Below are 23,989 nucleotides of genomic sequence, written 5' to 3' on the forward strand. Positions count from 1 at the left end.
GGGCGTGGCTGCAAGAGGTTAAACAGAAGGACAGTTTAAATGGTGGAAAAAAGAAACAGAAAAACATCTAAACAAATAAAAGATCAAAGAATTTATCACTTCTAATAGGTATCAATAATTTTGTCCAGGCCTGTATCATTTGTTCCATCATGTAAAACAATACATTGAAACAAGAAAAGATTATATATGGAATAAGAAATGGTGGATGCCAATTTCTTTCTTTGAATTTGGGGTTTTTGTTTTTATTAGAAAAAAAAAAAAAAGTAGTACAACAATTTTTGTCACACCTGTTTGTGATTTTAGTGTTGGGACGTGACCGCCTTACCCGGTTCTGTTGCTAGGGTCAAAATGAAACTCAAGCGCCTCCGTTTGCAGCATTGCAACATACATGTACATCGACTGTGCGGTGCAAATCTAGAACAAGAAGTGCAATCCATTTTGGCAAAGAAATTTAACTTAATTTTATTAAAATATTGAATAAACAACTTTCTCACCAAGTTCAGCACAATAAAACGTTTAACCTCATGACAGAGACGTGATAAACAAATACAAATTAGTTTCCAAATCATTTTAAATATTTAAGACGCCAAATATCCAGCTCGGTGATCACCTACCCGTGGCAACGGCTGATAAGAATGTGTGGGTATCTACAGATCTGTTTACCGAAAGCCACGATTCCATCTGAAACATGGACTTTGCTTTTGCTAAAGTGTGCAAATTCAAAGTCTGCCATCACCACTCATGCTTTGTCTGACAGGCTGTATTCCTCCAGAATTACCACTCCTCCCCAACCCCCCCCCCCCCCCCCCCCCCCCCCAAAAAAAACAACATAAAGACAATTATAAGAAGTCAAAGGCAACTATAACAATTTCCCATAGCTACTCCATTCTGATTAAGACAATTCAAAATTAACCACTACTGTGCAACTAAATTGACTACTACTTTGTTTCTGAACAAGAGGAGGTGAAGTTGTGCAGGATCGTAGTCCAGGCTTTGTTTCCTCTTAAGGCAGGTAAGCGTTAAATGTCCTCTTCATCAGAAACCAGGACAGCCAGACAGACGGTGTGCTTCACATCACAGAGCTCAAGTTAGAGAGAACACATTTCTCTCTCTCTCCCTCTCTATCGAACTTCCTTCAATGTCTCTTTCTCTTTGTCTTTAGGTAGGTGTGCGTGCATATATTTACATGTTTTACCCTATGCTTTGCCACGACGCAGCCTCTGCATAACTTAATGGGTGCAGTGATAAGCAAGGCACCAATTCGATGATGATTTTGTGCCAACCTCTTCCTGTGTAAATCCAACCGCCGTCCAACAGCCAAATCTAATCCACCATTCATCTCGCCCCTCTCTCCTCTGTTCCCCCCCACAGTTATTTAGCATTGGTGTCTGTATGTAGAGACTTTGGGCATGTGGAGGGTTTGGACGACACTGGATATTTGGAAGAGAAGAGGAAGACGAGTAGGAGGAGGAGGATTCTTGTCTGAGCCTCTAGAAAACAGGCAGTCTGGTGGAGGTCAGAGTACAGGTGTTGATGTCCTCTGTGTGAGAGGCTCTGTGCAGGGACGGTTCAGAGGCACTGCGGTTGATCTTAGGGAGGGCGTGCTGGAGAAGCTCAATGGATGACAAAATCTGGAAAGAAATGTAGAGAAGAATTGAGGAGAAGAAAATAATTATTAGTTACACCAAACGCCTTTCTTTCATGTTTAAGACGACACATAAAGAGAGATGTTCACCTGAGGGAAGAGCGGCCTCTCATCCTTGGACTTCTTGATGCAGTCGGCCACCAGCCTCTTCATGGCTTTGGGACAGTTCTTATAGAGTTTGCTGAGGTCTGGAGACAAATAGCCTCTGCCTACCATGAAGATAATCTGAACGGGGGGGGGAGAGTCGAGAGAGAGAGAGCAGATAAGACGAGGCAAATCTGACAGAGTAACAATGTTGGATGTATGAATCCAAATGCAGTAGTTCTAAGACATTGAAGGAAACTTGATCATCAGTCCTAAATCCAATATCTGCCTGAGTGATACTTTGGAAATATGGATAGTGAGTGTACAGCGAGAGGCATGATTAAGCCTGGGGGTAGCATGAAGGCAGTGTATGACATGGCAAAGATAAAGTATGATATTAGTATGCAGTGTGCTTGCCAAATCAGTTAAGCACCATTCCACCGAGGAGCTCAGGGGTACAACAGTGAACCATAATAGATACGGGGACAGTTTGTACTGCCACTTTAGTCTAATGTTAACACAGACGCAGTAATTGCAGAGAACATGAAACTCGCAAAAGTCAGATACGATCCAGGTCAGTCGGTGTGGCCTGAGTAGACACAAAACCACAGACACACATGCAAATGCACAAACTCTCACACGCGCGCACAGGGTTGTGTTACTGCGTCTAAAATTAGGCCTGTGGCTCCGCGGTGCCTGCCTCTGTTTCAGGGTGGGACTGAGGCCAGGAGCACGACCCCTTTTAGACAGTGACCCCAGGTGAAATGCAGAGCCACATACCCCGAATGTGGGTCACCATTCCGATTGCGTTTGACATGATCTAACAAGGAAGCCAAACATGTCAAGCCTAAACTAGCCAGTCTATGAAGCATGAGAGCGGGTGAGGGACATCTCCTCGTGTCGGCCACATACAGTGCATATACCACCCATCCCTTGTTGCCCCGTATACGCCACCACTCCATACTGAGTCCTCACCTGGTCTCTGTTTGCTATCAGGGAGTATGGGAGCTCTCCCGTCATCAGCTCAAAGAGAACGATTCCATAGGAATAGACATCAGACTGGAAGCTGTAGGGATTGTTATCCTGCATCCGTATAACCTCAGGAGCCTTCGGAGGAAAAAGCAAAGCACAAGAAAGATTATTTATATATAATTGTGCATCTTAGTTCGAGAAAACCTCACGCTGTTATGAACCGTGGCTGTGCTAATGCCTTACAGTGAAAAGAGTTTACTGACCATCCAGAGAATGGATCCAGAAGGCTGCTCCACCTGATGGGAGCCGCTCCACCTGGCCTTCACTGTGGCCAGACCAAAGTCCCCGATTTTCACTGTCAGCCCTTCATGGAGGAAGATGTCTACACAGATGTCAAAGAATCACAGTGGCTCAGACTGAAGGAGCACAATAACACTGAGCAGTATGAAGGTGTTGGTACACTGAGGGCTTTTTGTGGACAGAAAGGATACTGTTAGACTTCATGTCCCGGTGAATGATGTTCTTTGCATGTAAATAGCTGTAAAAAGCAAAACAAAAATGAGTTGTCATCCGAGTTGCATTCATTTGGTTTACCACAGACGTGACACCGATGAGGTCTTACTCCATGCCCTGAGCCGTCTGCCTGGCGATGTCGATGAGCTGGATCATCTTGACGTTTGTCTCCAGGACGTGGATATGCTTGTAGAGGCTACTGCCCTCACACCACTGGGTCACAATGGCCAGGTTGTCCTTTGTCATGTAGCCCATGAACAACAGGATGTTGACATGTCGTGTTTTCCTGCAAGCAGACACAAAGGGGAAGAGGAAATCAGCAAAACAAAGATGAGATAAAAAGTTTGCAAAGACGCTGATCTGCCAAGAATTCAGCGGTTCACAGCCGTCAAAATGGTTGGAGAGAAGGTTCGATGATGAGACACATTGTATCCCTGCTGCCTAATAGTTCTTACCTCAGGACAGCCACCTCGTTTCTGAACGCCTGGAACTGCTCTGGGGTCGGGTCAGTCACCTTTAGAATCTTCACCGCTACATCACCTAGAACAACAACAACTCTCTCGTAAAGGAATTCACAAAGCGAAGCAGCCAAAGTCAAAGGCAGGAGTGTAAACTGATTTTATATGCACTATGCAAAGTTATCACTCAGACATGTGCTGCCCCATCCAAACATTCCTACCGTGCCATTTCCCTTTGTATACAGTTCCAAAGGAGCCTGAACCGATGCGGGAGTGTAGATACACTTCGCTGGCCTCGATCTCCCAGTAGTAACTGGAGTCTCGCTTGTCCCGAGGTCTCTGAATGAACACAAATTACTCAAAAACTTAGCGTAATTATTATTTATATGACATGTCAGTCTCAGCAGGCAACAAGATAGACAAGGAACTTACAATTTTATTTTTCTCCAGAGTGTTGAAGGACGTGGCCCTCTCTCGCTGGGCGGGTGCCGGGGTTTTGGACTGGGACCAACCTGTAGGACTCTGGCTCGGGGAGCTCCCCCCTTCACAAGAAGAAGAGGAAGAGGGGATTCAGAATGGAGAACTTGGGCTTTATCCCAACCCTGCCCCCCCAGAAATAAACTGTTTGAAATGCAGTTATGAAGTCAGCTTTCACTTACCCGAGTCATGATCACGCATTGCATCCTGCAGAGACAAGAACCGCATTAGTTTGTCCGGAATGTTTCTCGGTCACTCATGCTTTGACTTCATTACGAAGATGTGAATGTGGATGTCTGTTTGCAAGGCATGCAATTCAGACTGTACACACACATACACACACTGCTTTCTAACCTTTTCTGGACTCTCAGATGAGGCCTCAACAAAAGACTGGGAGAAGTGCACAATACCTACTTTCCTCTTCAGCCAGAATCTATGGCACCAGGAGCTGGGGGAGGCATTCAGGCAGTCTAGCTACTCCCCAGCAGGGTACAATACAACAGGCCAGAGAAGACAGAGCAGAGAGGGACACCGTAAAGGAAAGCAAGGAAAGGAAGGAATGAATGACAAGAGTGATGCTTGGGATTTACTGAAAAGAACATAGGGCTGGGGGGAAAATACTACACAGAGCGTGCAAACCTGATGAGGCTATCACACAAGATACAGCAACACTGAGGTGAAAAAGAAGCAGAATGCGGAACTGATAAGGAGGAAGTGCAGTACAGTGTAAAGATATGAAAGAAAACAGGAGGTACAGTAAGAGGAATCACACAGATCAGGCTGAATCCTGTCCAGGTAGATGACTTCATAGTTAAGAGGTAGCATAGAGCCAGGCAAGCGTGGTTGGAATGCCTGAGATGTAAGAGGGCACCATCACTCTTGGTCAGGAGATATTTTGGGAGCGGCTGCCTGGACCTACAGGAGTACCCCAGGGGCCTGTGTGGTGTGTAGTTACCTCGATCATGCTGCTGTCCACGGGCAGGGTGGTGCTAACCATGTGGACGTTGGGCGTGGACGTGGAGCGCTGCCTCTGGGAGAGAGCGCCTCCTGTGGGCGGGTAGGGCGTGGTGTAGTTGAAGGCATGAGGGGTGGAGTATCGGTGCACGGAGCTGGGAGGGGGGAAGATTGACAGTTGTTCAGGCGGAGCAACTGCAGCTTATGTCAGTTCCAGACTGACATAAACTTTGATTGTACTGCGATTAAGGCAGTGAATTGGCTTTTTCCAAACGTCCTTCCAAACCTTAATGTGAGTGCAATTGGCACAAATCGAAGTAATGTAAGCGTCTAGCGTCTACCAGGGAGACTCATGGTCACGTTACTCTGTTGCTCCAATCACAGTCATCCATCTCTTCTAGTGGGCTTCGCAAATGCATTTCATTCACATACCGTATGTGCCATGGAATCATTTCAAGCATATCTAAGTCTCCGAGTCTCCATTGTAGAATTCTTAAGCCGAGTAACCGACCTAGATTATGTTATTGTAAATCCATTTATTAAATGTAAGCCTCTGTGTGCATTTCCTCAATGGGCAGAGGCGCCTCACACACGACTTCTGTATCGAAGCCCTGCAAGTATCAGCATAACTGCACACAAGAAAGGCAAATACTGCGAGTACAGAGTGCATGTAAACATACTCAAAGCTATGAATACTCGTATGTTTACATGCACTCCATGAGCCCAGACTCTTGGGTGTGGTGGACATTGATGCAGTGAGTGTTTTAGTTACATTTCTGTCCCTCACGTTCCCCATTCGTCTGTGAAGCAACTGGAGAACGCTTTCTTTCGACCAATGGAAAGCACATTTTAGAAGGAAATGGACTCAAAAATGAGAAATGCAAGAAAAAATACTAAACTAAAATTTGGCACTGTAGAAGTATTTCTGGGTATAGTTTTGTAGTTTTACCCTTCTCCCATTTTTAGGCCAGTTTGACAGTGTTGAGGTATTTTGCCCCTGGTGTTTACCGAGAGCGGTATTGGCTCAGTTGTACGGTTCAAAGCTCACCAGCCAAGCGCGTTAATCTCTCAACAATCCAAATGTCAATCCTATGCAAGTTGTTCACATTTACAGCAATTGCAAATTCTTCCAGAAACATTTGTTATCGTCCAAAAGAAAAAAAGCACATATTAGATCCAACCTCTTCTAACCGGACCGTTCTGTGCCGGTGAACATGAGGGGACAGTGGAACTCCAGCAGAATGACGTACATAAACAGAGATCACATATCATTACACTTGCGACCAACGGAGAACACTCCATGAGAACAAATTCCCCTTTTTGGCAATACAGAACCATGTTTCAAAACTGTATATGAGATTGCTCGGAGTGGAACAACTTGATACTGTGCGAGTGCTAATTTGGCAGCTCAGAGTGCTTTTTAACCATTTTAAGTGCTCCAGAAACAACAGGCTCTTTTCACGCCTCTTGTTACATCAGCCCCTGGACTAATAAGCTCCCATAAAGCCCAGGACGTAATTAAAAACAGGGTTTGATTCAATCAAGGCTAAGGTTCTTTACAACTAAGAATGTATCTACAAATGTGTTGTTTGGAAACAGAAGGAATACATTGTCATGGTTACGGTTCAGTCTAATGTACGTCCACGTTGTTTGTATTTTGTGGTTTGATAAGAGTTGTACTTGTATATGTACTTTTACGTGCACATAATATAGCCTGCACCACTCGTCTGCTGCATTTAGGGTGTGTATCCATGTAATTCTAACCAGGGAACATACAGAAGATCTTTACGAATTAGATGTGTAGGCAGATGGACACCTAAACCCTGGGTCTTACCTGGGAAACCGCGTCAAGGATTCTCTCATTCGCCGAGATGTCAACGGGGGCAGTGACGGGGCGCCGCTTTCACCAGGCGTTGGGAACAACCTGAAGACAAAGAGAGAGTCAGTGGCTCGTTGTATACAGTGCTTGTGCATATGTGACGTGGGGGAAAAAACAGAGTAAAGCTCAATCTAACAAGAGTCAAATGCTAAGGACTGCAATGGTTTCCAGGTCAAAGGTTTTATCTCTCCACAGCCAGAGATATGGATCTCTGAATGCTTACTGTCAGGTCTACAGCCTGCATGCAAAGTAACCCTCTTCTCAGTGTAGGTATGCAAAGCTGCACACACGTGTTGAGACGCACTCTGCAAAGCTTGCTCTCCCTGTTTCATCCAAACAATAGCGTCTGCCAAAATGATCGTAATGTAACAATAGCATTGGTCATGCAGTACGTGCCTTCCTTCACGTCATTAGACCAAACTGAATGAAACTAAGAGCTTCCTAAGAGATGGGGATACCTATTGTAGGAAATAATTCTAAGTTTTTGGACTTAAGCATGCAGTAGCTGAATTGTTCTTGGTTCATTTTTGTTTCTCACTTGAACACACTTACAGAAGTTGTCTGATATTACTCCAGTCCACACACATCGTGGGCACTTTGGTGCTGCAATGCTCGTGGAATTTGTAGCCGCAGGTTTGGCAGCGAAAACCGTTCAAAAGAAACTTCTGGCAAATGTCACAGAATGCTAGTTTCAGAAAGGTTTTCCGAACCTGCAAATGAAACAGAAAAAAAAAATGTGACTTTATTTCTTTAGCGTGAACACCATTTCAGTGTGAGGACACTAAACGCACACAGATACTTACAAAATTATGTGTAGTCAAGGGCACATGATCCAAAACCTCCACCAGCAGCTCTTCCCCAATCAGTGAGGTGGAGTCAGTATTCCAATCCATACGTAACTTTTTACTGTAGGAAAGGGGATACATCAAATAAAGAAATACACCAAACATGATTGATTGAATACTTTCAACTTTATTTCCATGGCAAACAGACGCTCACCTCCTCTGCCCTGGATGCAGCCTGAACACTGCACAGCACTCAGGCTGGAGCCCCCGCACCTTCAACGCTTTAATCAGGCAACTGTGCAGAGTCAAACCGGGTCGCACATTTACCTGAGGCACAAACAAACACTATTTATTAAAGTGTTAAGTCCTGCATTTCTTGCCAGAATGCAAGTAGTTCAATACCCCTTCAGCGCACTGCTAAAAAGGCCGTATTTGTTAAGCCTTACGGGACGTCTGCCAAGCAAAGGTTGGGAAACATTGTGCCGTGTGCTGCCGTCGGTAGTGATTACACTCACCACAGTGCGCTGCTGGTTTGGGAGGTAGACGCGGATGGTGCTGCTTGTCCTGGAATCGGGCATCTTGCTGTCATCAGAGGCGCGACGCTGGCAGGGAAAGCCCTGGACCATGGTGGGTGAGAGGCACGGGCCCTCGAACGCAGAGTCCTTCATTCCGAAGCCGTTGCTCAGGGTCTTCCACGCTCCCTGAAGGTGCTCCATTAGCAAAGCCAAGTGCTCTCACCGGTCTGAAAAATCAACACGTGCACGCATACACACATACACAGACACACACGCGCACACACAGTCATAGTACTTAGAATACAGGAAAGCTCATGTCAACAACTGACCTCTTGATCAATATTACATTAGTTCTCATTCTTCTTGGTAAAGATGGCGGAGGTGTGCATCGTCACAAAGACGTGCACACACAGCTTTTTAAAAAGTAGTCAGAACTCATAACCAAACATAAGCTAACTTAACTCTGAGACAATAGCATGATGATTGCGATCACTTTACTATAATGTTAAAGGGGACTTGTTATTAGTTTCAATAAGACACATTTGGCTATTTTTGGAATAAAGCCGACATCTAGGGATCTTTCATTCCTGTTCCGTTGGAGACGTAGCAGCAAAGCACGGCGCACAAACTAATCCACTCAGACCAGGAGAATCTCAAGCCACCACAAAGGTCAGTCAAGTTATTTACAGTATGTGCTTTCAACAGCCTCTTTCTTCTGCACAGTCAGACGTCGCACAACTAAAGGTGAAGACCAACGCAGCACAATGTCCTCACTCTGGGCTCCAATAAACTAAAGTGGGACAGAAGGTTGAACGCGATTGAATAAGTAACCAGAAGGCAATACTGGGAAAATAAACAAAAACTGCAAAAGCGCAGAAGCAAAACACAAAGTGTTGCCTTCTTTTTCAACTAGTAACTCAACAAGCCTGAGGGAATATGTTCAGTTTTTACAACCCATCACAAACCAATATGCTCCCTCTTCTGCTCTGTTTTCAATACAAATGCAGAGCTGTATGTACACATAAACAGAAGTCTCACTCCTTCTTCATCCTCATTTTGCTCTCCAATGTGTTGGGTTTCTCCCTTACAAGCCAGCCAACTCGTTGTCTTTGACACAAATACCTGTTATAGCCCCGATATCAGAGGCGATTCGGTGCAGTTCGGGTGGTTAACAATCACATCTAACACGTCACAACCCGAAAAGCAGGAACTTGGAACGATTGTGGCTCTGTTGTTCCCACCATGCTGCAGGAACTGTGTTCAAAACAAGTGATGTGATCCATCCAGAAAAGTGTATCAATACAAACAATTGAGCACAGAAGAATCAGAGTTTACTACCTCATCTGGTTCTATTCTAAACGACACATTTACAAACAATACACCCCGTGGCAGCCACTTACTACAGCTGCTGTGTGACTTCACTGCAGCATATAAAGACATAAATATAGGTGAGATCAATGTCAGCAGGGCAATGGACGAGTTAGGGAAAGTTACTTTAGAACGCCTTTTGCTAATTAAAACACAGGCGACTTCTTGTTTAACGTATACGCGTCGGCTAAAGTACTTTTTCGCACAGATATTCGCATGTCTCGCAGCTTTGTGTGCCATTATACGGCCTAGCACAGCAAGTTATCATTGTGAAATTAGCTGTAGGCCCTCTGAAGCGAACTAGAAACTTCACAGCACAGCTCGATCCGCCGTCCATTCAAATCTCACTCGGTCAAATCCGTCTAGTCTTTGCCGACAGCGCGTTTAACAACAGTTGAAGTGATTTAAAGTATAATTCGCTAAATAGCCGTGCTAAGAGCCTGTAGCCTGCGTTTGCTTACCAACAGAAGTTGGAAAAGTTGTGCTCCGCCATAACTTCAGGAAAAAGTGGCGTCGGTGACATCATCATATTTGCAACGCATTCAAAGAAAGGAGGAAAAAGTCGAAGTTTACAAAGAGCTTGAGAATGTTTCAGAAAATATCTCCGGTAAAAGCGATAGTAATGATTACTTGAAGGTCACGGGCGAGTTTTTTTAGACGAGCCACGCAGAGTAAGACAGGAAAACTTTAATCTTCGAGTCGCGGTAAATGGGAGAGAAAAAAATCCGTCGGACCCTCAAAGTGACACGACGAGGGATATTCCTCACGCCCCGAGAAGCCTTTGCAAAGTCAAAACCCCCGATCGGTTGCTCGGTAATCGCTTTCCGATCAATATTTACATAGTAGAGGCGAAGGCGAAAAGGTTTGAGTTAGTGCCTTGCGTCCGCCTGACGCCAGTGATTGAAACAGGACCTTCAGTCACAACAAGAGTTGGAAGCATCACTCACACTGCGCAACTATAGCACAAAGTTAAGCCCTCCCACTGCCTCCCGTACAGCCGTTATGAGGAAATCTTCTCCGGGAGCTCGAAAGTAATACATAAAAGTGAAATAGCATAGTTAGATCTTGAGATTTAAATCACAGCGACTCAATATGCGCTTTTTGATATTACACGCCGAGGAGCTCGCGTTTAGTTTAACCTCTCTCAGCCTAACCGGTCTGTTATTGTAGTTTTATAAAGCAAAATCCTTAAACGTTCTTTGTAAATGTGTGCCAACTGGTGAATAATTCCAGAATTACTCCAAGTGTGACATCAGCTGGAGAGTTGAGGTACTGCAAGCTTTGTAGCATAACAATAGTGAGCCATGTACATACGTGTCGATATTCATAAGTCATGCTATATTTGAAATGGACGATAAAATACACTTTGAGTCAGTATTACGGCATATAAACACTTATAAACATCAAAACATGCTAAGTAAAGGGGAGAGGCTTTTGTTTGTCAGTAACATCTTAATTCTATTACAAAGCAGCTCTGAAACAGTTCACTACCAAATACTCACCATGTGTTCAGCATCTCTGTCGCATCCCGGCCTGGGTCCCTTGAGGTCCCCTAATCACACACGGTCGAAAGGTCCCATGAGCAAGCTGGGGTTTTGACCATCTGCGGATAAAGGTGTCTGTCTCACTGACATCCAGTCTGCATGTCTTGATGGGTTGAGCATATATTGTTTCCGTGAAGCAGCTGACATTTTTCTTTTGCGGTGTGTAAACTAATCACAAAACCATGTCGTATTCTTCTTTTTGCAGCAAATTTACACATTTTCAAGTATATTTTTTAATGTATTTTGGCACAGATATACCATCTCCAAATAAGAAATTATAGACATACCACATACAGGTGCTGTTTCTATGAGGACGAGGGCAGGGCTGTGTCATTGTGGAGCGTTTTAAGGAACCCCGCCTTTATATTATTCATTATTTGGAACATCACACAATTTAAAATAAAAGACATTAACAATTACAATTCATAACGTTTGATTTACTGGAATGAAGCTCATCAGATGCTGAATAAGGACTCAACGGGTGTGGCAATAGCTGTCCCAAGGTTGTACAACCAATGCCACCTTAAGATCGGGACGAATCCATCTTTCCTACTTTATTGATCTGGCTGAGCACTCAGGCCAGTTAGCTGAGATCTCCTTATAGCCTCGATGGCTACAGGATTGATGTCTGTCTTGGTCCTCTCCTATTCAAAATGATGCAATCAGGATGGATTTCCAGATGTGCTACCAGATATATGCAGCAAAGTGTCTGTCAGATCATCAGTTTGAACAACAAACATGCGTCATTGTTAACTTGTTTATTTTAGGCCCATTCCCACGCCATTTCAATGGCAGACTCTTGATTCCCTACATTCCCAGCAAAAGCTTTTGTTTGTGGTTTGATTTATTAATTTGTCTTTGAGGCAGTGAGAGACCAAATCTGGTATGTTAACAATGTTTTAAAAAAAAAAAATTACTTAATTTTATGAATTCCTTCATGATAGGTGATCGGGAAATATTTAAAGGTTCCTGTCCAAGTCTAACAACATTACTGCATTTCTTCTCATTAATATTATTATTTTGGCTGTTATAGGCAGTGGTTGTATTGTTGTTGTTCCTTGGATATGGTTCCTGGGATAAAGAAAATATAAAAAATAAAAAAATCGAAAATGACGTGGGTGAAATAAGGTCAGTCGATTTAGGAAAAAGGACCAATGCACGTTCGTGATTGGATGATTCATAGAGGCGGTGTCCAGATATTCCCGTTTTTGATTGGCGGCATGGAGCGGCTGCGGCCAATGGCGGCTCGAATCTGAGCTGGATACTGCGAATGACAATTCAGGAACTCGTGTTCACGCCGCATGCAGCGCAAAGAAGGAGGCATAAACAGTGACATAGCGGGGTAAGGTAAGGTAAGGTAAAAAAATATCGGTTAAATAATTTGATCAGTAGATGAAATAACTATATGAGCTTCGAAAGTACGATATCAATGCACGGTCTTTGTAAAATGTATTAGTTTGCGCTGTATTTCAGCGGGTACATGATTAAACGTGGGGCTGAGTAACGGAACATCGGGTTGTTGCTGCGGCCTGCTAACATTAGCCACTCACGACTTTAATGCATGCTCGCTACGCGGGAAATGTTGTTTCTTTTGTAAAAAATTCACGGAAATTCTCATTAGAATGCACACTCGTCCAATAAATGTCGTTTTGTGGAGCTACGGCGACACTTTCTACCGAAAATGCACGAACAATCGTCGACTGCGCCGCGCCACTCGCTTGTGATGGTGTGGTGGTTATGCTATTATGTGCTAGCCAGCAGCAGTGTCTCGCGAGTGCGCAGGAAAATCAACGTGACTAGGCCGGTGCTAGCGTAGCTGCAGCCTGTGGCTCTGCTCTGCCCCAAAGACGTGCACGAAAAAATGCCTAATTCCCCGCTTTTAACTGCAACATTTGAGGGCGATCGATTGGAAATTAACCCATTAAACATCCAGAGTGATTTTGTCCTTTTGTGAAAGCTCAGCCTGACGATTTTAGAGAGCACAACATAATGCGAAGTGACGGCTCTTCGGACTAAAGCGTGTCAGTAAAGCGTGCAAACCACGAGAAGTGTTGACTCATTTTCATTTTTTGTAGCGCTGCAATCGTGTTGTAGCTTTGCGCGAGTGGTCTTTCATCGTAAATATGGCTAATAAACGGAATCAATCAGCTTTGTAGACGTCATTTTAACATGTGGAACAATGTTACTTAAGACAATTGAATCCCAAGTGTTGTGGATGGCCACTAGTTAAAAGTGGTTAGTTTGCTTTGGCGATCTTGAGTGAGACAATGGCCACCTTTTACTTATTCCTCGCTTTATTTTTAGAATCATCGTAGCTCAAAGTCATCCGTACTGATTCAGTTACACACTGCTATCTGTGCATGTGGTGAATAATGGGCTTTCCTGTGCTGTGATAACTGAGGAGTTTACTAACGATTAACTCACATTCTTCCTCACTTGATGTCTTTAGTGTCACCATGAAACACTTTGGAGAAGTTTGGCCAACATGATTCCATTGTGGAAATCATGTAAGTTAGTTGAGTGGGTAGTTACAGTCCAATGGGCAACAATGATAGACTCCTCTACAAGAGAATTGAACCAATATCCAGTTGTAGAGTAGAAACCCCTAGTAGTGTTTATGTTAGAGAAGGTTGTGCAGTAGAGCATGGTCAGCAGGCTCAAGTCAAAATCATTGTAATCACAAATTTGTAACATTCTGCACAGTCCACATCTACACCCATGACTCATTAATTGTTGCATTTTCCAATTCCTATTGGGATTTGTACTGATTTTTACTTGGCCTTGCACTAAATTGCTTATTCGATGCATTTTTTTGTAATTTATGTGTCTCAAATGGTCTCATTGTGAATTTTGTGTACTAATGTATTGTTTTTGCTTAGGTAATGGAAATGAGCAGCAGTGATTGCTTTGGATGTGGTCGCCCTGGCCACTGGGTGAAGAACTGTCCTAATGGAAGTGGAGGTGGAGGTGGCGGGATCAGTGGACGTGGACGCGGCAGGGGTCGCCCACGAACCAAGGGTACTAAATATTATCTGCAGAAAAATGCAATACCACGTGATTATTATTACATAGCACTTTGGTAACAGTGTCTTTATCTTAAACTATATAAAAGCCTCCATGAAATGCTGTAATGAGTGCAGTTGGGGTTGGATTACAGTTCTCATTGCACAGCAGGGGTGGCCGGTTTCTGTTTAAATGATGACCATTTGCTGTACTAAATACAAACTTTCATGCCTGTCATTCCAGAAATGTTCTGCTTTCGATGTGGAGACCCAGGTCACATTGCGAGGGACTGCCCACAGCCTGAGGATGGTGCGCATTGCTGTCTTACTTGTTCTTTTACTTCGATTTTGGTGATTTGATTGCAATTGTCTCATGGTGCAACAACAAAATTTCTTGCACCGTTTTTTGATTTCCTAAAACTTAAAACTGTAAGTCTTGATTATTACTAGGTTTACATTTTGTTACTACCTACATGAGTGAGACTAACAGGAGTGACATTGACTAACTTAACTGTGCTTTCCTTCAGCTTGCTACAACTGCCACAAGACTGGCCACATTTCCAGGAATTGCAAGGAACCGAAGAAGGAAAGGGAGCAGGTCTGCTACAAATGTGGGAAAGCTGGTCATCTGGCCCGGGAGTGCGATCATGCTGAGGAGATGAAGTGCTACAGCTGTGGCGCAATTGGCCACCTCCAGAAAGTTTGCGATAAAGTCAAATGTTACAGGTGAGTGCTTCAGTCTTGATCATGGATATTTGGCCGCAAACTCCCACCAATCTCCAAAAAGGTCTACATGGAATTATATTGTGCTAAACGATAAATAAATGTGTTCCCCTCTTTATCTTTCTTAATCTGAAATGTTCACTGGGCATAACAGTCAGAGCTGGAGCTGATGGGAAATTAACTCCAACAATATATTTTAAAATTGATCTTGTGGGCTTTTAATAGTCCTGTACCTGCGATTTGCTCCCTGTGCGGATCTTACAGTGCCACCAAAGCAGGCCGCTCCTACTGTGCATTCATTATCACCGCTAAAAAGGTCTGGTGGAATTTGAACTGCCGACCCAGCTAGATGTAATGCGGCCGCGTCCTGTGTACATTTAGGGTTATACCACCTTTTGTCCGACCAAAGTAAAATACTAAAACTTTCTATCTTTTGTCCCGTGTAGGTGTGGCGAGATTGGTCACGTTGCTGTGCAGTGCAATGGCAACCACGAGACAAACTGCTACACCTGTGGAAAGCCTGGCCACCTGGCAAAAGAGTGCGGCGTTGATGCCACAGCATAATCAGTGCCCTTTGTTGCCCCTCCTTTTTCAGATTGATGGTTGGTTGTATTATTTTCTCTGAATCCTCTTCACTGGCCAAAAGGTTGGCAAACAAAGGCTAGTCCCAGGCCAGTGAGCCTCTTGACATGTTATTCAATGAAGGGGGTGAAAATATCTTTCTGCATTCAATACAAAAATGTTTTAGTTTGGTAGCGGTGTTATGTATAATGCTTTGTTAAAGAACCCCCCCTTTCCAAGCCACTGAAGATCAGAGATGAGTGGGACTAAACATATGGGTTTATATTGGACCTCTGAGCTTGGGGAAATGAGTCTCGGTCAAATGAGATGGAAGAAGAAAGGAGTAAAAGGAAACCTGAACTTCTGTATGGTTATTTTGTTTTTTGTTTTAGTGGCATAAGAGTTGGCCAAGAGAGTGACATGGAATCAGTACATAACATGATGCATCTGGGCCCTACAAGCAGCTAAGTGGGCGGTAACATACTACGATATAATGCAAAGATGTACAATTTTGGAGGTATAAAAAGAAACAAGTTCTTTTATAATCTGTTTACAATTTAAATGTTAGTCCAAGGTAGACATTTCCTTTAAAATGGCTTTGGGATTTTGTTTTTGTTTTTTTTTTACGCCTTGGCAAAAATTAACATCAAGAACAGTTGTCGGAACAGCAGAATTAGAAGTTATTTGGGAATGGAAAATGTTTTCACAGAAATCAAAATGTTATTTTTGTACAATATCACATAGACTACTGTAAAAAAAAAAAAAAAAAAAAAAACCATTTGCTTGTACTCAGTTTTTAAGTCGGAAGGAAAGTGCAACTGAAGTCCTAGAAAATAGAAATGTAATTTTAAACTATCAATAAAGCTGGAGGAGCACGGGGAGAACTTCTATGTTGTGGTTTCCTTGATAAGATTTGTTTCTGACAGTTAAATCTCACTTCATGGGTCCACTGTCTGTTGTGGTTAACATGTTCTCTGCTGCAGCCTATCTAACATTCGGCCTTAATTATACACTCTTTTGAGCTGATACGGGAAACCCAAATATTTACCCGATAAGCGAGATGGGCACAGGTTTTACAGCTTATCTGCTCCATTTCCTCAATATTTTGTGCAGATGTCTTTGTTATGCTCTGGCGAGGCAGCTTCTGCTATATATAACCTGGTATTAGTTGCAAGTTTGGTTGCATTACAAATGGACTCTGCAAGGGATATCTGTGAAATCCCACGCAAACCAAAGCTCTCGGGAGATGAAGAAAAAGACCTTGGAAGACCATTCTGCAAGATCTCTCCTGGAAAGTTCAGGTGTGCATACATGGGTAGCAGTCAAAGATCTAGCAACGATAAAATGAATTCTACTGCTTTACGTCTATGGGGCACAGTGTACTCTGGAATAGCAAGCATCCTGATTGAGAAACATTGACTAATCCGAATTTAAATATAAGTTATTATACTTAAAACAAATTCAATAAAAGAACCTGTGGGGGGAAAACGTTTTATTTGACCACCTATCGATCCCTGAACTAGGGCGACAGCCGTCCCAACCATATCACACATCCTAGTTTGACTAACATTTGCATCCTGAGTCCTAAAATGGAACACGCGTGCTTAGCCCTTCCAGTTAATGGTCGTCACATTGTGGTACAAAACATGCCACCATAAGTAATCGATGACGAATTACACGTTAAAACGACTCAGTTTGTGTGTTATAAAGGCGACTCATGAGGATCGCTGTGTGTGTGCCCGTGTGTGTTGCTGCACTCGTGTTGTCGCCGGGGCTGTTGTGCTCCCAAGCTCCTCCTCGAGTGCGTAAAATGGCAGCAGGGCAGCAGATGCGGCAGCTCCTCACTGCACAGATGATCCTCTTCCTCCTCCTCCTCCTCCTCCTCGCTGCACAGACGATCCTCCTCCTCAGATGACGCCATGGGCCTCCTCCAGTCACAGTTCAGTATCGAAAATAACTGAGGAAAACAAGCTTGTCTCCAATCAGCCAGCCTGCGCTGCCGGAGCGAGCCGGCTCCCTTCAGTCCGCGATTCTTTTCATTTATTCCTTTTGTTTTTGTTTGCTTTTTACAAAATACGGGAGATGAAGGGGCTTCTGTCGTGGTACCGGGCTGTGTACACCCTGAGTAACCGTCAAGCCAGGCGGAAAACTGGGATTGCCGGTTCTCGGTGCGGGTTTTGCGGAACTGTGTCTAGTAGCAAGGTACGGATCGAGCTGCGCCTCTGTGCGATGTTGACAAGTCGATAGTTTGTTGATATTTATGTTTTTTTTGTAAGATATCAAGACGACGTTGTTTACTACGATGCATGACACTTACGGAATGTAGATCTCACGGGATCTGACCTCGGATGCAACGTTTTACATGAACAATCGCCGCCCTACACAGCCTTCTCAGTTTGTTTCTGATCCCCAACAACACAGAATCAAAAGATAAAAGTAAAGCTCCTTACATCTCCGTTTGGGTATAATCCAGATTATTGGTATCAGTAACGGAATCCCCTTTCCCAATCCGCTGTGTCACCTTTAGATCCCCACTATGGAGCTGTGTGGCTGCCTGAGTCAGTAATGATCAAGGGCCCTTATTGTCTCACCCTGCAGACTCTGCAGGGTTCTCAAATTGTGATAGGTGTCTACGTGTCTCAAAAGTGTCCCCTTGTGGAATGCAAGAAGACATTAGAAATATCTGTAGAGAAACAAAACATTAGAAATCATTGGGAATTCTGTCAGGGTGGCAAATTATTTGTAACTAAAACAGGTTTCAGTAAGAAATGTTTTTTATTGTATTGTATTAATTAAGACTGTGTTTTGTTTTGGTTAAAAGAAGAGCAACTCATCCTGTGTGCACACTGTGTACTTCTGTTCTACATGAGCACACATGCCGCAGTTAGTGGCTTTTCAGTGAGGTCACACAGAGCATCAGATGTTTTTATACACATTATATTTAGATTATTTCCTGTACAACATTTAATACCAGATTCACACACACTATTTCAACCTGAATCTGTAAATTGTGATTTGAGATGCTTGCAAAGGCATTGCAGACACTCGGCATATCTATGTCAATTCTCGTGTGGTGAAATGTGGTTTTGACACGGGACAGATTTGTCTGTGGTGTGTGGTAGTTGCACCTGTGTCACCAATCAGTCATGTCTCTCACGTGTTCTTGGTAAATACACTGTCAGTTAATTTAACCTGATGTTACTAATTCAAAAAGACAAGTGAACCTTTGTTGTTGTATTAGGAAAAATCATTTTTCCACATTAGTTCTGGGAACACCTTCATCTTCTGAGTTAATTCCCTTATTTTTCTGACTAGTGGCTTGGCCTATGAACTCATTTCCCTTTCCTTTGCAGCCACAGCCAAGCTTTGGATTGCTGTTCGACATCGATGGCGTGCTTGTACGGGGACGGATGCCAATCCCTGCTGCAAAAAAGGCATTTGAGAAGCTGGTCGACACTCAGGGACAGTTTGTGGTGCCAGTTGTTTTTGTCACAAATGCAGGGAATTGCCTCAGACAAAAAAAAGCAGACCAGCTTTCTCACATACTAGGAGTCCCGGTGAGTCAAAAGCACTCTGCTGTCTGTTACATAAGCTTTACATATATATAGGCCAGATTTGATGTAGCCTTATACAGGACTAATATATTTCTTTCTGTATTTGTTGGATTGAAGTGTTTTTTGCTGACACCTTGGCTATGAATCTCTATTGCTAGATTACCCAAGAGCAGGTCATCATGTCCCATAGTCCACTGAGGATGTTTAAGAAGTACCATGACAAGTGTGTGCTTGTGTCGGGACAAGGACCTGTGCTGGACATTGCAAAAAAGTATCCTTAAATCAGAATTTGTTATGTTTCTTAACACGTGATCTATAAGAATAATAACTTGAGTAGTGCCTTGTTTTTCCTTAACCTTGCATCTTTAGCGTGGGCTTTAATAATGTGGTCAGTATAGATATGCTGAGGGAATCCTTCCCATTGCTGGACATGGTGGATCACAACAGGAGACCCAAACTGCCGGTGAGGAATCCACCTTAGATGTAGAGATCACATGTAGAAACATTAATCTGCCCTTTAATGACGTACATACAAAAGCACGTGTTCAGTTTCCATTCTTCATTTTCAGTCCACTGCTATTGGCAACAACCCCAACATTGAAGGTATGTATATGTGCTGCTTATAAGCTTATATTCTCCTCACTGATTAGTCATTGAGAGTCCAGAGGTTTGATATGTATCACATCTGTCTCAGCTGTGATTCTCTTCGGGGAGCCCATTCGATGGGAGACCAACCTGCAGCTGATTATGGACGTTCTTTTGACCAATGGCAACCTCAATAGTGCCCACCAGACTCAAACCTCACCCCACCTCCCAGTGCTGGCCTGCAACATGGACCTAGTGTGGATGGCTGAGGCCCAGTCTCCACGGTAATGTTTAGCATTCAACACCAACACCCATTTAGAATAACAATTTATTTTGCAATGACTGAGCCTTTGGAACTACTGAATTAATGAAATGATTAAACTCTGTTTTTTCCCTTCTTTCAGGTTTGGCCATGGGACATTTCTGGTGTGTCTAGAGAACATCTACAAGAAGATTACAGGAAAAGAGCTGAAGTACGAGGCTCTGATGGGAAAACCGAGCGAGCTGACCTACCATTTTGCAGAGTACCTCATCAGAAGCCAGGCCATGGAGAAGCAATGGAAACTTCCCATCACTTCCCTTTATGCCATAGGGTAAGACACCGTATCATCCCTCTGTTTCCACCGTTACAGTCGCTCTCTACTGAATTTGGTTTGTGCGGCTTTCCAGATGAATGTGACAACAGATCATTTATCCTCTGTTCCAGCTACTTTCATTTCCGCTTGTAGATGAATATCAGGGCATTGTTTGTTACCCTTCCCTTTTATTTTTCTTACTATCTGCAAAATCTCTTCATCCAGTAGCTAGGATACTAGAATTGATGTGAGCGCCCTTATTTGGTATCTTAAGAACTAAGCAAATGCATTCATGTGCATTTAAAGAATTTTAGAACTTCCTTCTTTTGCCCATAAGCGTGTTATTGGACACATCACATGTTTATTGCAGAACATTTTATAGTGCCACTCTTCATCTTTCACTTCATCTTTTTTTTAGCATTGTGCTGTGTGTGTATATTTGTGTGCCAGCCCTTTAATGTGATGCGATTGCGTAACATAACATAAGTATTCTAGCACATCCCGATGCCATCTACAATCGATGGGGCAAATTATTTGCATCCATCTCCACAGTCAAATACAAACCAGCTCTAACATTGAATAGTCCCTTCTCCTCTGCGTTCTTAGAGATAACCTCATGACTGACATCTACGGAGCAAATCTATACAACTGCTACCTAGAGGAGAGGGTTGCCAGAAAGAACCCCAAAGCGAAGGCCAAGATGGTGGCCGCCACAGGCTCCACCACAGCCATGCCGCAGGAGGAGGAGAATGATAACCTGTGGGAGAGCGAGTTGTCGTTACCTTCTGCCACTTCCTGTAAGTCCATTTTAGTCTGCACAGGGGTCTACGATCCCAACACGGAGGTGCCCTCTGATTCCAGCCATTGCATCAAAGAGACTGTGTTCCACGGGCACCGGGACTTTAGATTTGATCCTGCGTTGGTGGAGCCAGACCACATTGTTCACGATGTGAAGGCAGCTGTTGACCTCATCTTTGAGCAGGAAAAGTTTGTGCCTCAGTAGGTGAACATGTTGGTACGAGCGTGGAGGCTCTAATAGAGGGGTGGTGAAGTGTTAAAATTGGGAACACCACTTAATGCATTAATCTGTAGGAGCCTAACACTGTGGATACCATATCACCACCTGACAGGGCATTGACCAAACACAGGTCATTTTCAAAATATGTCATTGTCATTTGAAGGAGAATTACCTCTCATGTAAACTGTAAACTGTCAACTTACCTTTTATATAGTTTGGTCTTTGTAATTACACAACCTATTCCGCACAATTACCTGTACCTAATTGATGATCACATCAACTATTTGCCTTATTTGACCTTTCTCTAGATTATAGCAAAGATTTGAATCCTGATATCATCTTATATTTATTACAAGAAAGTATCAGTTTTTATGAAACATTACATTTGATCTTTGCTCTTTTTTAAAAATACGTTTTTATCCATTTACCCTGGAAGAATCTATGCATGAATACGAGAGTAACATTTGTATGGTTAAAAAAAACAACAGAAAAACGCTGTTCGACGCTCAGTGTGCAATATTGTTTGTCTAGTTGTGAAACTCTTGACTGGTACTTGCACAGATCTGAGATTTTACTCCTCATTAAATGTTTGCATCTCTCCCTCAAATCAGTCTATTGTTCAGCGTGTGGTGTCTTGTCCCTTTTGTTCCTCGGAAGCCAAAAAATATGATAATATGATGTGAATCTTATGGCAATCAATCTAATTTGTGGTTGTATCGTATCTCATCGTAAACACCTGTACAGCTGAAAATATAAGGAAGTTAAAGATTTCTGACTTGAGCCAGACCAATGGTTCTCAAACTGTGGTACCTCAAGTGTCCCCTGGTGGTAGACCAGATGACTCACAAATCATTCATTAATTCACCAATAAATCGAGTTTTGTTAAGAAATTGTTTATGTGTTATTCTTTATTATATGTGTGGATGTCAATAGATGTCACGCTCAAACGCTGCCACCCAACCCCACATTCATACATGTGTTGTTACTGTTGATGAGGTGGTTACATACATGTTCTGGTTGGCTCAGGTCATAGAGATTTTATAGGAAATGGCCCATATCCTAACCACTGTATTTAGTCTCCTGTACCTGTAGAGTTCTTAAGATCTTGGCCCTTTCCAGTTATTTGTATGTAAAATCAAACAAGTTTTTTTCAGACATTTCTCAAATCACTTATATTTTCAAATGTTAGGATATTTACAATTTAGCATCTTCACCTGCTTAAAAATCCTATAAAACCAAGATAGCTCTAGTGTGCTGCCTTGTTATTGTCCTCACCTCTGTATGGCAGATGTAGTGTTTGTTTGGGTGACATCACATCCCACTGTAACTGTCAAACAGGCCACTCAAGAAGCCTTTATCTTTATATTGTGTTTCTTGTGCAACACATCCAGCACTTCAGGCAGTATTTCCATGTTGATAAGAGGCCTTTGTTGATCAACTGTCCAAGTGAGATACTCTGAGTTCCCACCGACGCCTAACATCCCACTTGGCCTACTACTGTGTTTGGGCCTCTGGGACCGCAGAGAGTCGGCCTTGAGGCCTGCTTGTCCCTTATTGATGTTGAGGGTGAAAGCGGACTTTTTTGCCAGTCTCAGGCTCCACATCAGTATAACAATAAGGCAGAGTAGGGTCAACCCAATCACAGCGTTATAAGCTCCACCTGTACAACTTGTTTGGGCACAGGAAGAGAAGAAGTCGTCGCTGAGTTCAGTAATGCGTCTCTGTGCCACAGAGCTGGGACTGGCACATGTGGGCTCCTTAGACACAGCAGCCATGTTCTTCAGCAACCAGTTCCTTAGGTACTGGATCCTACAGTCACAGCGGAAAGGGTTCCCTGAGAGCGACACCTTCTTTAGACTAACCAGTCTATCAAACAGTCCTGGAGACACTGTGGTGAGTTGGTTGTCCTGCACATGGAGCTCTACAGTGTCTGAGGGCAGGTGAGGGAGCTCCGTCAGGCGAAGAGAGCTGCAATTGACCTGGAGCCCAGAATGCGGGAGAGCCATACAGACGCAGGGCTGAGCCATGCAATGTGCTCTCGATGTGAGCATGAGAAGGAAGACAACTAAGCCTGAACCAGAGAGCATTCTGTAGGGTCAGGAAAAGATTATTCCCTGTGGAAAATGACAAGAACTAGTTATACTGTAATTCCATGTTTTAGCAATATTCAGATCATGAAACTTCCAAAAACTCTCCTAAGCAGTGTGTACATTGTCCATTGGGTCATTTTAAAATCAACCATGATACAGTTTTCAATCTTCCATCAGCCACAAAGAAAAGTATTTTTATTTAATAATTCATACTAAAATGTAGCACAGATTAGGCCAAATCAATAAAGATGGAGGAGATGTGTTCAAACTGTTTCAAATGACATTAAATGTGTACAAACCTTTTGGAATTGAGCAGACATGGAAGTTATTCCTTGTATTTCCAGTCATTCTTCAAGTAAATCCAATGGCATTTAGTCCAATGTTACGTGGGAGTCTCCGGCATATTGCAGAAAGTTTCCACAACCCGTATCGCTTCTGTAACTGACATATTATGCACTAAGGAATACCCACACACCCAATACAGGACGTCAGTGTGAAGCAAACACCAATGAGCGTGCATTTGGACTCATTTGATATGAAGGAAATCCATCTGCTTAAAAGAGATAAGACTTTATCTATCAAAAACAGGGGCAGAGGCTAACTGGAGCTCTCCCACCCATGGGCTATTAGCAGCTGCATCACGTCAGTACTAACGGTGGAACACACACTGACATGTACTGGTTTGTG

The 23,989-nt window shown here is 43.3% G+C and overlaps 4 protein-coding genes across 8 annotated transcripts; 2 read left to right on the plus strand and 2 right to left on the minus strand.

Annotated features, from left to right (window-relative positions):
- Positions 1 to 446: 446 nt before the first annotated feature.
- raf1a (Raf-1 proto-oncogene, serine/threonine kinase a) lies at positions 447 to 10,616 on the minus strand. 2 transcript variants are annotated; one of them, XM_076166405.1, is made up of 18 exons: positions 10,112 to 10,616; positions 8,283 to 8,509; positions 7,982 to 8,094; positions 7,786 to 7,888; positions 7,535 to 7,692; positions 6,938 to 7,027; positions 5,105 to 5,258; positions 4,504 to 4,623; positions 4,332 to 4,356; positions 4,105 to 4,214; positions 3,894 to 4,011; positions 3,670 to 3,754; positions 3,324 to 3,500; positions 3,193 to 3,239; positions 2,965 to 3,083; positions 2,705 to 2,836; positions 1,736 to 1,870; positions 447 to 1,631 (listed from the first exon to the last, which is right to left on the minus strand). In XM_076166405.1, exons 2-18 carry the CDS (start codon positions 8,481 to 8,483, stop codon positions 1,491 to 1,493), a joined length of 2,028 nt encoding a protein of 675 aa, XP_076022520.1. In that variant the 5' UTR covers positions 8,484 to 8,509; positions 10,112 to 10,616; the 3' UTR covers positions 447 to 1,490. The 2 variants fall into 2 exon arrangements, with proteins under 2 accessions (XP_076022520.1, XP_076022519.1); XM_076166404.1 differs by lacking the exon at positions 4,504 to 4,623 and having other exon boundaries at positions 10,112 to 10,614.
- Positions 10,617 to 12,462: 1,846 nt separating this feature from the next.
- cnbpa (CCHC-type zinc finger, nucleic acid binding protein a) lies at positions 12,463 to 16,364 on the plus strand. Of its 4 annotated transcripts, none has more exons than XM_076166745.1 (5): positions 12,463 to 12,546; positions 14,074 to 14,212; positions 14,441 to 14,506; positions 14,724 to 14,922; positions 15,366 to 16,364. In XM_076166745.1, exons 2-5 carry the CDS (start codon positions 14,077 to 14,079, stop codon positions 15,481 to 15,483), a joined length of 519 nt encoding a protein of 172 aa, XP_076022860.1. In that variant the 5' UTR covers positions 12,463 to 12,546; positions 14,074 to 14,076; the 3' UTR covers positions 15,484 to 16,364. The 4 variants fall into 4 exon arrangements, with proteins under 4 accessions (XP_076022860.1, XP_076022862.1, XP_076022864.1 ...); XM_076166747.1 differs by having other exon boundaries at positions 12,480 to 12,541; XM_076166749.1 differs by having other exon boundaries at positions 12,512 to 12,536.
- A 994-nt stretch (positions 16,365 to 17,358) lies between these two features.
- Positions 17,359 to 22,091, plus strand: LOC143013352 (haloacid dehalogenase-like hydrolase domain-containing 5). The gene is made up of 8 exons (XM_076166943.1): positions 17,359 to 17,682; positions 18,834 to 19,037; positions 19,193 to 19,305; positions 19,404 to 19,497; positions 19,604 to 19,637; positions 19,729 to 19,903; positions 20,024 to 20,212; positions 20,801 to 22,091. The coding sequence occupies exons 1-8, from the start codon at positions 17,392 to 17,394 to the stop codon at positions 21,195 to 21,197; spliced, it is 1,497 nt and encodes a 498-aa protein (XP_076023058.1). The 5' UTR covers positions 17,359 to 17,391; the 3' UTR covers positions 21,198 to 22,091.
- On the minus strand, positions 21,626 to 23,781 carry gp9 (glycoprotein IX platelet). Its single transcript, XM_076166944.1, has 2 exons — positions 23,602 to 23,781; positions 21,626 to 23,326 (listed from the first exon to the last, which is right to left on the minus strand). The coding sequence occupies exon 2, from the start codon at positions 23,297 to 23,299 to the stop codon at positions 22,556 to 22,558; it is 744 nt and encodes a 247-aa protein (XP_076023059.1). The 5' UTR covers positions 23,300 to 23,326; positions 23,602 to 23,781; the 3' UTR covers positions 21,626 to 22,555.
- Positions 23,782 to 23,989: the final 208 nt, after the last annotated feature.

The sequence above is a fragment of the Genypterus blacodes genome, unplaced genomic scaffold (genome assembly GCF_046128005.1).
Source record: "Genypterus blacodes isolate CSIRO-AG114 ecotype Tasmania unplaced genomic scaffold, CSIRO-AGI_Gbla_v1 ptg000156l_1, whole genome shotgun sequence".
Classification (NCBI taxonomy): Eukaryota; Metazoa; Chordata; class Actinopteri; order Ophidiiformes; family Ophidiidae; genus Genypterus; species Genypterus blacodes.